The 12885-nt window shown below is 49.6% G+C and overlaps 1 protein-coding gene and 1 long non-coding RNA gene across 3 annotated transcripts in view; one reads left to right on the top strand and one right to left on the bottom strand.

The window, feature by feature from the left end:
* The window catches only part of LOC142499720 (uncharacterized), a 118146-nt gene that overhangs the window by 39224 nt on the left and 66037 nt on the right, over positions 1–12885 (top strand). For both annotated transcript variants that reach the window (XR_012802720.1, XR_012802721.1), the window contains exon 2: positions 4718–4817. This is a non-coding gene — a long non-coding RNA (uncharacterized LOC142499720). The remainder of the gene's footprint in view (positions 1–4717; positions 4818–12885) is intronic.
* The window catches only part of LOC142499714 (NADP-dependent alcohol dehydrogenase-like), a 72182-nt gene that overhangs the window by 10637 nt on the left and 48660 nt on the right, over positions 1–12885 (bottom strand). Inside the window, exons 6-8 of the mRNA XM_075609503.1 lie at positions 5666–5926; positions 4706–4841; positions 3258–3396 (exon numbers count right to left, since the gene is read on the bottom strand). Of these exons, the coding sequence (XP_075465618.1) occupies positions 3258–3396; positions 4706–4841; positions 5666–5926 (536 nt within the window). The remainder of the gene's footprint in view (positions 1–3257; positions 3397–4705; positions 4842–5665; positions 5927–12885) is intronic.

The raw sequence follows: 12885 nt of genomic DNA, 5'->3' as shown, positions 1-12885 counted from the left end.
CCCCCTCAACCCCCCCTCAACTCCCCCTTCACCTCCCCTCAACCCCCCCTTCACCACCCCTCAACCCCCCCCCCCATTCACCTCCCCCCCTTCACCTCCCTTCACCTCCCCTCACCCCCCTTCACCTCCCTCAACCCCCCGCCTTCACCTCCCCTCAACCCTCCTCCTCTTCACCTCCCCGCAACCCCCCCTTCACCTCCCCTCATCCCCCTTCACCTCCCCTCAACCCCCCCTTCACCTCTCCTTAACCCCCCCTTCACCTCCCCTCAACCCTCCCCTTCACCTCCCCACAACCTCTCCCCTTCACCTCCCCTCCCTTCACCTCCCCTCAACCCCTCTTTTCACCTCCCTTCAACACCTCCCTTCACCTCCCCTCAACCCACCTCCCCTCAACCCCCCCCATTTCACCTCCCTTCAACTCCCCCATCACCCCCCCTCACCCCCTTCACCGTCCCTCAACCCCTTTCACCTCCCCTCAACCCCCTTCACCTCCCTCAACCCCCCCTCCCCTTCACCTCCCTCAACCTCACCCCCCCTTCCACCTCTCCCTCAACCCCCCCCTTCACCTCCCTCAACCCCCCCTTCACCTCACCTCAACCCCCCCTTCACCTCAACCCCCTTCACCCTCCCCCTCAACCTCCCCTTCACCTCCCCTCAACCCACCCCTTCACCTCCCCTCAACCCCCCACCCCTTAACCTCCCCTCAAAACCCCACCCCTTCACCTCCCCTCAACCCCCCTCCCCTCAACCCTCCCATTCACTTCCCCTCAACTCCCCCTTCACCTCCCCTCAACCCCCCCTTCACCTCCCATTAACCCCCCCTTCACCTTATCTCAACCAACCTCAACCCCCCCTCAACTCCCCCTTCACCTCCCCTCAACCCCCCCCATTCACCTCCCCCCCTTCACCTCCCCTCACCCCCCTTCACCTCCCCTCAACCCCCCGCCTTCACCTCCCCTCAACCCTCCTCCTCTTCACCTCCCCGCAACCCCCCCTTCACCTCCCCTCATCCCCCTTCACCTCCCCTCAACCCCCCCTTCACCTCTCCTTAACCCCCCCTTCACCTCCCCTCAACCCTCCCCTTCACCTCCCCTCAACCCCTCCCCTTCACCTCCCCTCCCTTCACCTCCCCTCAACCCCTCTTTTCACCTCCCCTCAACACCTCCCTTCACCTCCCCTCAACCCCTCCACTCAACCCCCGCTTCACCTCCCCTCAACCCCCCCCTTCACCTCCCGTCATCCCCTTCACCTCCCCTCAACCCCCCATTCACCTCCCTTCAACCCCCCCTTCACCCCCCCTCAACCCCTTTCACCTCCCCTCATCCCCTTTCACCTCCCCTCAACCCACCCCTTCACCTCCCCTCAACCCCCCCCCAATTCACCTCCCCTCAACCACCCCCCTTCACCTCACCTCAACCCCCCCCTTCACCTCCCCTCAACCCCCCTTCACCTCCCTTCAACCCCCCCCTTCACCTCCCCTCAACCCTCCCCCTTCACCTCCCCTCAACCCCCCACCCCTTCACCTCCCCTCAACCCCCCACCCCTTAACCTCCCCTCAAAACCCCACCCCTTCACCTCCCCTCAACCCCCCTCCCCTCAATCCTCCCATTCACTTCCCCTCAACTCCCCCTTCACCTCCCCTCAACCCCCCCTTCACCTCCCGTCAACCCCCCTTCACCTCCCCTCAACTCCCCCTTCACCTCCCCTCAACCCCCCCTTCACCACCCCTCAACCCCCCTTCACCTCCCCTCAACCCCCCCCTTCACCTCCCCCCCTTCACCACCCCTCAACCCCCCTTCACCTCCCCTCAACCCCCCCCTTCACCTCCCCCCCTTCACCTCCCCTCAACTCCTCCCTTCACCTCCCCTCAACCCCCCGCCTTCACCTCCCCTCAACCCTCCTCCTCTTCACCTCCCCGCAACCCCCCCTTCACCTCCCCTCATCCCCCTTCACCTCCCCTCAACCCCCCCTTCACCTCTCCTCAACCCCTCCCTTCACCTCCCCTCAACACCACCGTTCACCTCCCCTCAACCCCCGCTTCACCTCCCCTCAACCCCCCTCATCCCCTTCACCTCCCCTCAACCCCCCTTTCACCTCCCCTCAACCCCCCCTTCACCCCCAATCAACCCCTTTCACCTCCCCTCATTCCTTTTCACCTCCCCTCAACCCACCCCTTCACCTCCCTCAACCCCCCCTGCACCTCCCCTCAACCACCCCCATTCACCTCCCCTCAACCCCCCTTCACCTCACCTCACCTCAATCCCCCCCCTTCACCTCCCCTCAACCCCCCTTCACCTCCCCTCATCCCCTTCACCTCCCCTCAACCCCCCCTTCACCACCCCTCAACCCCCCCTTCACCTCCCTTCAACCCCCCCTTCACCCCCAATCAACCCCTTTCACCTCCCCTCATTCCCTTTCACCTCCCCTCAACCCCCCCTGCACCTCCCCTCAACCCCCCCATTCACCTCCCCTCAACCCCCCTTCACCTCACCTCAATCCCCCCCTTCACCTCCCCTCAACCCCCCTTTTGCCCGCCTCTGCCTTTCGCTCGCCCGCCTCTGCCTTTCGCCCGCCCGCATTCCCGCCGCCTCTTCCTTTCACCCACCCACCGCATCACACCCCTGCCCCCCACAGCCGCCGCACGCACTAAACAGACACCCACCACACTCGACACACACCCGCCGCCTCTCACCCACCCGCCACACTCGACACCTCTCACCCACCCACCACACTCGACACACACCTGCCGCCTCCTGCCCCTATGCACCCACATCACTGACCAGCTGCCGCATGCACCCGCCACACTCACACCCCTACACACCGACATCACTGACCAGCCGCCGCCGCACTCACCACGCACCCACCGCACTCACACCCCTACACACCGACATCACTGACCAGCCGCCGCCAGCACTCAACACACACCCGCTGCCTCACACCCTAGCAGGACCCCCACCCACAACCAACAATCACTACCCACGCGCCACCCGTACTGAACACCCATACGACGCCTCACATTTTTATATCACTTATGTCACCAAAATATACATTGTACTGTGGTGGGATTACAATAAACCATTTTGAAACAACATCGGATTACATTTTCTTCCATCTTTCTTTTCAACGTTATTATCCAACCTTTTGAACAAATACTCAACCTATTGTTCCACGATTTATACATAATAATACCTATTACACATTTACATCCCGGGCAACGCCGGGTCTCTCAGCTAGTTTATAAATAAAAATTTACTTACCCTGTACAACTGCGGAGCAGTTCAAATGCGTAATTAATTTTCTCTAATGGAACTCTTTGGGTCACCAAGCAATCAAGATCAAATTTGTTTGCCATGTAATCAGAAACTAACTTGGGAACATCATCTTTACTTTTCCAACCTGGATAATGGATGACAGTTCTCCATCACTACAATATCTCTTTGCTGGTTTGTTAATATAATATTATGGTTAGAAATGGTGTACAGTTCTATAAAAGAAGTAAAAAGGTTTCTAGTTAGGACTGACACATTTTTCTACTAGTGGATATTAGAGCAAGTGGATGAGCTGTCTTGCTCATTACCATCTTGGCTAAGGGCACATTACAATCAGAGTTGTCGTATGTTATGCTCAAACATGTCTTCCATACCGTCATTTACCTTCAGAATTCCTCACTCTGTTCTCTCACAACAATGCATTTTTTTCCTGTAGAGTTCCTTTCTCCTGAGACAACCCATTGCAACTTTACCTGTCTACCCATCTGTTTATCTTTCTAAAAAAAGCAATATTCAGGTAGCTGCTTGAAAGGGTTCCCCTAGAGCTGCTCGCCTCTGCACAGATCCAGCGTGCTATCGGTTAATGTCTGCGTTTGCTTTCTGCTATGTGTTTCGTCAACCCCGCCCACTGGAATAGTAATGACCCAGGAGGACAAAGGTCTTTGAAACTACAGTCAAAATAATCTGAACCCCTTCAGTCTACATCTGTGTCCCCCAAAAGCAGACAGCCTTTGGTGCAGCTGATGTGTATTCAAAGGGTATGAGCCATTTGCTGCTAATGGTGGAAACTCCCCAGCCCTCTCACCGCCTGTACCTAATGTTCCAATTTACCTGGCCTTATAGATTATAAGCTCCTTGAGGCAGGGCCGCTTCTAAAAACATTACAGGCTTATCCTACCTCTTCTAACACAATTTTAAACTTGTCTGTAAATATTACGTATGCCCATAATCATATCTGTAACTGTCCATGAAATGTCTGTGAATTGAATGTATAACCTCATTTAATCTAACCAAGTATTGTTATCATAACTCTGTGCCCAGGACATACTTTAAAACGATAGGCAACTTTCAATGTATTACTTCCTGGTAAAACATTATATAAATAATAAATTATTCAGCTAAATCTCTAGAATTGATACTCTTTTTGTATATAGTCTTTATTTAACTTTAAACAAACAAAAGGGTGTTGTCTATCTTGTTCCTTACAAAGCAGTGTGTCTAGCACAGATCATATTAGAGAAGAGTGGAATCTTTAAGTAAGGCTTATGGGTAGTTTTATAATGACATTTAACCAATAGGCGAGCTTCCGGGTTGCATGTATACATTTTTATATAAACCTGCAATATTTGTTGCTCATTATTGTAGTGTACAGTATCTAGTTGCAAATTCAGAGCAGTGATGTCTAAATAAATGACATTTTATTCTCTATGTCGTACCTCCAAATATAGATCCCATCAAGGTACGTCCTGTGAGTAATATCATAGGATCAATAGAGAGTTTTTCAGTTGGATGAGTCAACCCAAGTAACACAGTGACCCCACTTCCAAAGTATGTGGATTCAAGCGCAGTCATCTGAAGACAAATGTCAAAAGATTATGAAATGTACTACTGCATCATTATAAAGATTTGTACACATTAATTGGGTTTCTATTGCATTTCTTTTTGTTCTACGTGATAGGTGTTTGATAACAGTGCATGTAAATGTGTGCACTAGATCACAGCAATACAATTACTGCATGCACTATACAGGGAGAAAATCAAGTACACTTTTTAGAGGAATCAATTGAGCTCAGCATAAAGTTGGGCTTGTAAAGTTTTCATTTTATGATGAACAAATTATTAATGTAAAGAACCAGGAAGTAGCTATGAGGATTATAATGTTATTGCCTTAAACAATATTTTATTAAAAAAAATAGAAACAAAGAAGTATTAATAAATATGATGTGTGCTTTATAGGGAACATTGAGGAACCAAATGGTGTACATAAAAAGAATATTATTTGCTGCTTTTTGTAATATGAACCATTCCAAGAAGTCACCTGTAAATATTTAGAATTGTAAACATATGTAATGTTTTCGGTGAGTAGACCGACAAACAGTGAATTCCAAATTCAGGTAAAAATATGTCTAACAAAGAATAGAAAAAAGAGTTTGGTCAAATGTACAGCAAAACACATACTATAACAAATAAGCCATTTGATCTCAAATTATCATTCACACCAGTGCTGTTCAACGAGGTTTTCAAAGGTGCACAATTAGAATGTATTTTATTTATAGAAGAAGGGTCACAAGAGTATTGCAATATAATTTGGATATATGTAAAGACAAAGTAATCTGTGGTTATTCCCAGATAGATGTGGATTTTACACTAGCCTTTCAATCAACTTTTTTTCTTACCTTTATATCAATTTGTCCAGCACATTCAAAGGAATAGTCCACTCCCCCATTAGTCATTTCCCTAATGACCTCCTGAATGGGTTTATCGTAGTCCTTAGGGCTCAAGCACTCAGTAGCTCCTAATAGCATGGCTTTTGGAAATTTTTCCTTGTGGAAGCCAATCCCAATGATACGAGCAGCTCCAGAGACTTTGCAACCAATTATGGCTGAAAGTCCGACAACACCTAATCCGAACACAGCACAGGTAGAACCAGGCGTAACCTGAGAAGATATACATTTATAGAAATATCTTGGATTCAGAACGTAACAGGTGTAATTTCAGCCACAAACACGATATGTCTGGAAATGCCTAACGCGTTGCATGGTGGGGGCTCTTTATTTGAATTGACTGCTTGCCAACATTGGGCATCGTTTCTGCATTATGAGAGCTGCTGTAACATGACTACGGGCTCTATGCAGTAAGCGCCGAAAAAGTGCAATCGCGAAGGGTTGCCGATAGGCCTTATTTTGGCGATTTGCCCTCGCTGTATTCAGTATGGGCCGAATCCATGCCGATCCCTGCCGAATCACTGTGAAAGCAAAACTGCCGATGAGCCTGTGCCGAAACAGCTTGGCTCCCGATAACCTGCCGATAGGCCGTTTCTGCCGATAAGTGTTTGCAGCAGAGAGAGACCAGCCGCTCTCTCAGCGCAAACATCGGCAAAATCAAAATTATTTATAAACAACTTTGACTCCTAGTGTACATGTGCAGGGGGTCTCCGGAGCTGAACAGCATTGGTTTCAGGTCCGGGTACCCCCTGCTTCCTGAGATACAGGCCCCTTTATGAGGTGCCGGTATCCCTCTGCATTTAAAGGTCCCGATCACGTGACCGCGGAATGTAAACAAAGCAGAGGGATACCGGCACCCCCTAAAGGGGCCTGTATCTCAGGAAGCAGGGGGTCCCCGGACCTAAAACCAAAGCGGTTCAGCTCCGGAGACCCTCTGCACATCTACACTATCAGTAAAACACACATATCAATAAACACTCGTTCGTTACCTTTGCGGCTATGTGCTACGGCAGGCCTGCCCAACTCAAAGTGAGAAGGGCCGAACTGCTCCAAGGAAAAAAAATTTGGGCCGCACGGGTTAAATCATCATCATCATCATCATCATCATCATCATCATCATCTCTCCTTCAACATCCTCATATCTCCCCCAGAATCCCTCACTATCAACCTTTACGATACTCCCCATCTATCTCTCATACCCCCATCTCTCCCCCTCACCCAAACAATACCCCCCTCCACATCAAATACACAATTCCCCCTCCACATCCCCCCAGCCCATTCCATGTCAGCAACCCCCCCCAAGTCAGCATCCCATGTCAGCATCCCATGTCAGCATCCCCCCCCACAAGTCAGCATCCCCCCCATGTCTCTCTTCCCTCAATATAACACTCTCTCCCCCTCCCCAAATCACACCCTCTCCCCTCCTCTCAATATGACTCTATCCCCCTCCCCTCAATATGACACTCTCCCCCTCCCCTCAATATGACACTCTCTGCCCTCCCCTCAATATGACACTCTCCCCCTCCCCTCAATATGACACTCTCTGCCCTCCCCTCAATATGACACTCTCTCTCCCTCCCTTCTCCCTCCCTTCAATATGACACTCTCTCTCCCTCCCCTCAATATGACACTCTCTCTCTCCCTCCCCTCAATATGACACTCTCTCCCCCTCCTCTCAATATGACACTCTCACCCTCCTCTCAATATGACACTCTCTCCCCCCCTGCAACTCACATCATACCCTCCCCCTGCAACTCACATCACTCTCTCCCCCCCTGCACCTCACATCACTTTCCCCCCATGCACCTCACATGTCAGCAGCCCCCCTTCACATGCCAGCAGCCCGCCCCTCCCCCCAACATGCCAACAGCCCACACCCCCCACATGCCAGCAGCCCCCCCCTCACATGCCAGCAGCCCACCCCCCTCACATGCCAGCAGCCCACCCCCCTCACATGCCAGCAGCCCACCCCCCCTCACATGCCAGCAGCCCACCCCCCCTCACATGTCAGCAGCCCACACCCCCTCACATGTCAGCAGCCCACCCCCTCCTCACATGTCAGCAGCCCACCCCCTCACATGTCAGCAGCCCACCCCCCCTCACATGTCAGCAGCCCACCCCCCCTCACATGTCAGAGCCCACCCCCCCTCACATGTCATGCAGCTCACCCCCCCTCACATGTCAGCAGCCCAAACCCCCTCACATGTCAGCAGCCCACCCCCCCTCACATGTCAGCAGCGCACCCCCCCTCACATGTCAGCAGCCCACCCCCCTCACATGTCAGTAGCCCACCCCCCATCACATGTCAGCAGCCCACCACCCTCACATGTCAGCAGCCCACCCCCCTCACATGTCAGCAGCCCACCCCCCCTCACATGTCAGCAGCCCACCCCCCCTCACATGTCAGCACCCCACCCCCCACATGTCAGCACCCACCCCCCCTCACATGTCAGCACCCCACCCCCCCACCTCTGCACCAGCCCGTTTTTCACACCCACCCCCCACCAGCCCATTTTTTACACACACACACACACACACACACACACACACACACACACACACACACACACACACACACACACACACACACACACACACACACACACACACACACACACACACACACACACACACACACACACACACACACACACACACACACACACCTACCTCTTAGATCAGCACATCCTCTCCCAGGTATTAAGCACCGCCCCCGGCATGCTCTGACCTCCCCGACATCCTGCTATTGAAAAAAAAAATACTCACGGCTGCCACATCCTCCTCATGCTGCTGCTGCCCCCGCGCACCGCAAAACCCGGGGACGGGGAGGTGTGGAGGAGGAGGGGAGGATGAATCGCCGCCATTTTTTTAAACTTTTTTTTTTTTTAATTTATTTAATTAATTAACTGGCGCCCGGCCGGACTCATCGCGGGCCACACAGAGAGAGAGGCCAGGCGGGCCGCATGCGGCCCGCGGGCCGTATGTTGTGCAGCCCTGTGCTACGGTAACGGAGCAGCATGAATGTATTTTTAATAATAGTGTCATCGGGTGGCAGTGTCGCCACCATCTTTATAGCTTCCCATTCGCGCCGTGTCCGCTATAAATATGGCGGCGACACTGTAACCGAAGCCCCAAACCGGGGCCTGTAACTCAGGAAGCAGGGGGTCTCTGAGCCACAAATCAATGCGGTTCAGCTCATAGGACCCCCTGCTTCCGCACAATATTATTAAAATACATAAATGCTGCTTCATTACCATAGCGTATAGCTGCTAAGGCAATGAAGGGGTTAAGGCAGAATAGCATGTTTATTGGGGACAATTGCCCCCACTAAACATTGCAATAAACAACACCCCCTGTGTATTTAAAATACATAAACAACAATAAATACATTAAATACATATAGCACTCACCCATTTCCGGCTGCCACGATGAAGGCCATCCTCATCTTCATCCTGGCCATGCCCCCTCTGCTGCTGCAAAACAGACACAAGAATAAAAACATCCAATGTAATGTCCCCTAACCCCTTAATCATCATAGCGGTTATTAACCGCTACAGTCATTAAGGGGTTAAGCCACTCTCACCCACCACTCGGGAGGCCTAGATACCCTCCCACACTAACCCCCCAACCCGTGAGGCCTAACCACACTCACCCACTACCCACAAGGGAGGCCTACCCACATACCGTTGGGGCCAATACCCTTCCCCCCACCCCCAGTACCCACAATAAAAAAAATACACTGCCCCACATTAAACATCATTCTATTTATTAAATACATTACCCACCCCCTGTGCCCCCCCATAAATACATGATTTATCCTTTTACATACAGGGTTCATAACCAAGCCCCACGCGAGTCCCCGGTGGGATGGCGGGGCACCTGACAGACCTACAGGGTACCAGCAGCTCATTTCAAACAGGTTGTGGAGGCCAGTTGGTGGGTCCCGCCAAGTGCCATGGCCCCCAGGTGGTCTCCTTGGGAAACCGTGGGCCACAATTGGGTCCCCACGGTAGGCCCGCGGATGTCTGGGAGCCCCGGGTCAGACCCACAGGTGTCTGCGGGGCGTCGGGTGGTTCCCATGGGGGTCTGGGGAACTCACGAGTGCTCACTACGGGTCCGCAGCGCCCCCACGGATGTGGGACTACCGCTTCATCCCTGCACCTATGGGTCCACGGTGCCCCCACGAATGTGGGACCACCGCTTCATCCCCACACACTATGGGTCCGTGGTGCCCCCACAGATGTGAGGCCACTGCTTCATCCCCGCAGGTGTCACCCATGGAACCACCAGCCTGATACCCGTGAGATACCCAAGGAGACCGCAGGTGGTCTCCAGAGGTCTCACAAAGAACCAAGAAACCAACCCTGAATGTAAAAAAAATAAACCTGGAATATACATTCAATACACACATCCGCCCCCCCCAACACCTACAGTACAATAATGTGCAAAATAACTATTATCCAGATAGGGATAATAGATTATTTGCCCATTATTAAACACATTAACTAGCATATTAAAATAAATAAAGTACTACTGACCTCATCAATAAGAAGCCCCCGTCGCCAGCAACATCCTTGTTTTTCGTTGCCCACCAAATACATAGCCAATACAAAGCCAATACATTGCAATTACATTAAGATACCAATTAACCCCTTAAACACCTTATCGGATAATAACCGCAAAGGTAATTAAGGGGTTAAGCCACACTGGCACGATACCCACCCTTCACCCATTCATTTGTACAGTGGCTTCATCATGCAACTATATATATATATATACACACACATGATGAACCAATATACAAATAAATGTAGAAGGGTTATCAAAAACATGCTGTACTACAAATAACACTTCGCCATACAGACACACTACTATAAAATCCATTACTTTTAATAATCCAATCTGATCTTCCAATCATAAACCTCTAATGCCAATCAAAAACTTCAAATGACAATCAAAAAATTGCATTTACATTGTATATATGATGCATACAATCTATGCACCATATACATTCTGCAAATGAATGTTAACAATAACATATTCAAAACAAAATATCAATACATCCAAACAAGTACACTATTTAAACCAATCCAGTAAACATAAATCAATTAGCATTCATTAATTACATCCCTAAAGCATTTACATTCCATCCCTAACAATTAAACAATTAAGTAATTCAAGCGTTGAACAGAACAAGTTATCCTGTGAAAAAATATAAGTGTCAACAAGAATACAATATACAAAAGCAAGCCTCACCCTGACCTAAAGTACACCATACAATAGCAACAATTACATTTATCTAATTTTCACGTTTGTATATTGTATTCTTGTTGGGACTTATATTTTTTCACAGGTTAAGTTGTCCTGTTCAACGCTTGAATTACTTAATTGTTTAATTGTTAGGGATGGAATGTAAATGCTTTAGGGATGTAATTAATGAATGCTAATTGATTTATGTTTACTGGATTGGTTTAAATAGTATACTTGTTTGGATGTATTGGTATTTTGTTTTTAATATGTTATTGTTAACATTCATTTGCAGAATGTATATGGTGCATAGATTGTATGCATCATATATACAATGTAAATGCAATGCTTTGTTTGTCATTTGAGGTTTTTGATTGGCATTTGAGAATTTTGATTGGAAGATTAGATTGGATTATTAAATGTAATGGATTTTATTGTAGTGTGTCTGTATGGAGAAGTGTTATTTGTAGTACAGCATGTTTTTGATAACCCTTCTACATTTATTTGTATATTGGTTCATCATGAGTGTATATATATATATATATATATATATATATATATATATATATATATATATATATATATATATATATATATATATCTGTGTGTGTATATATATATATATATATATATATATATATATATATATATATATAGTTGCATGATGAAGCCACTGTACAAATGAATGGGTGAAGGGTGGGTATCGGGCCAGTGTGGCTTAACCCCTTAATTACCTTTGCGGTTTATATCCGATAAGGTGTTTAAGGGGTTAATTGATATCTTAATGTAATTGCAATGTATTGGCTTTGTATTGGCTATGTATTTGGTGGGCAACGAAAGACAAGGATGTTGCTGGCGACGGGGGCTTCTTATTGATGAGGTCAGTAGAACTTTATTTATTTTAATATGCTAGTTAATGTGTTTAATAATGGGAACATAATCTATTATCCCTATCTGGATAATAGTTATTTTGCACATTATTGTACTGTAGGTGTTGGGGGGGGGGTGTATGTATTGAATGTATAGGCCAGGTTTATTTTTTTTACATTCGGGGTTTGTTCCTTGGTTCTGCGTGAGACCTCTGGAGACCACCTGCAGTCTCCTCGGGTATCTCATGGGTATCAGGCTGGTGGTTCCACGGGTGACACCTGCGGGGATGAAGCAGTGGCCTCACATCTGTGGGGACACCGCGGACCCGTAGTCTGCAGGGATGAAGCGCTGGTCCCACATCCGTGGGGGCACCGCGGACCCGTAGTGAGCACTCGTGAGTTCCCCAGACCCCAGTGGGAACCACCCGAGGCCCCGCAGACACCTGTGGGTCTGACCCGGGACTCCCAGACATCCGCGGGCCTACCGTGGGGACCCAATTGTGGCCCATGGTGACCCAAGGAGACCACCTGGGGGCCATGGCGCTTGGCCGGACCCACCATCAGGCCTCCAGAACCTGTTTGAAACGAGCTGCTGGTACCCTGTAGGTCTGTCAGGTGCCCCTCCAGCCTGCCGGGGACTCGCGTGGGGCTGGGTTATGAACCCTGTTTGTAAAAGGATAAATGATGTATTTATGGGGGGGCACAGGGGGTGGGTAATGTATTTAATAAATAGAATGATGTTTAATGTGGGGCAGTGTATTGTTTTTATTGTGGGTACTGGGGGTGGGGGAGGGGTATTGGCCCCAACGGTGTGTGGGTAGGCCTCCCTTGTGGGTTGTGGGTGAGGGTGGTTAGGCCTCACGGGGTGGGGGGTTAGTATGGATGGGTATGTAGGCCTCCCGAGTGGTGGGTGAGGGTGGGTTAACCCCTTAATGACTTAGGGGACTTTACATTGGATGTTTTCATTCTTGTGTCTGTTTTGCTGCAGCGGATGGGGCATGGGCAGAATGAAGATGAGGATGGTCTTCATCGTGGCAGCCGGACATGGGTGAGTAC

This window comes from Ascaphus truei, chromosome 1 (assembly GCF_040206685.1).
Source record: "Ascaphus truei isolate aAscTru1 chromosome 1, aAscTru1.hap1, whole genome shotgun sequence".
Classification (NCBI taxonomy): domain Eukaryota; kingdom Metazoa; phylum Chordata; class Amphibia; order Anura; family Ascaphidae; genus Ascaphus; species Ascaphus truei.
This window is presented reverse-complemented; position numbering and strand designations above follow the sequence as displayed.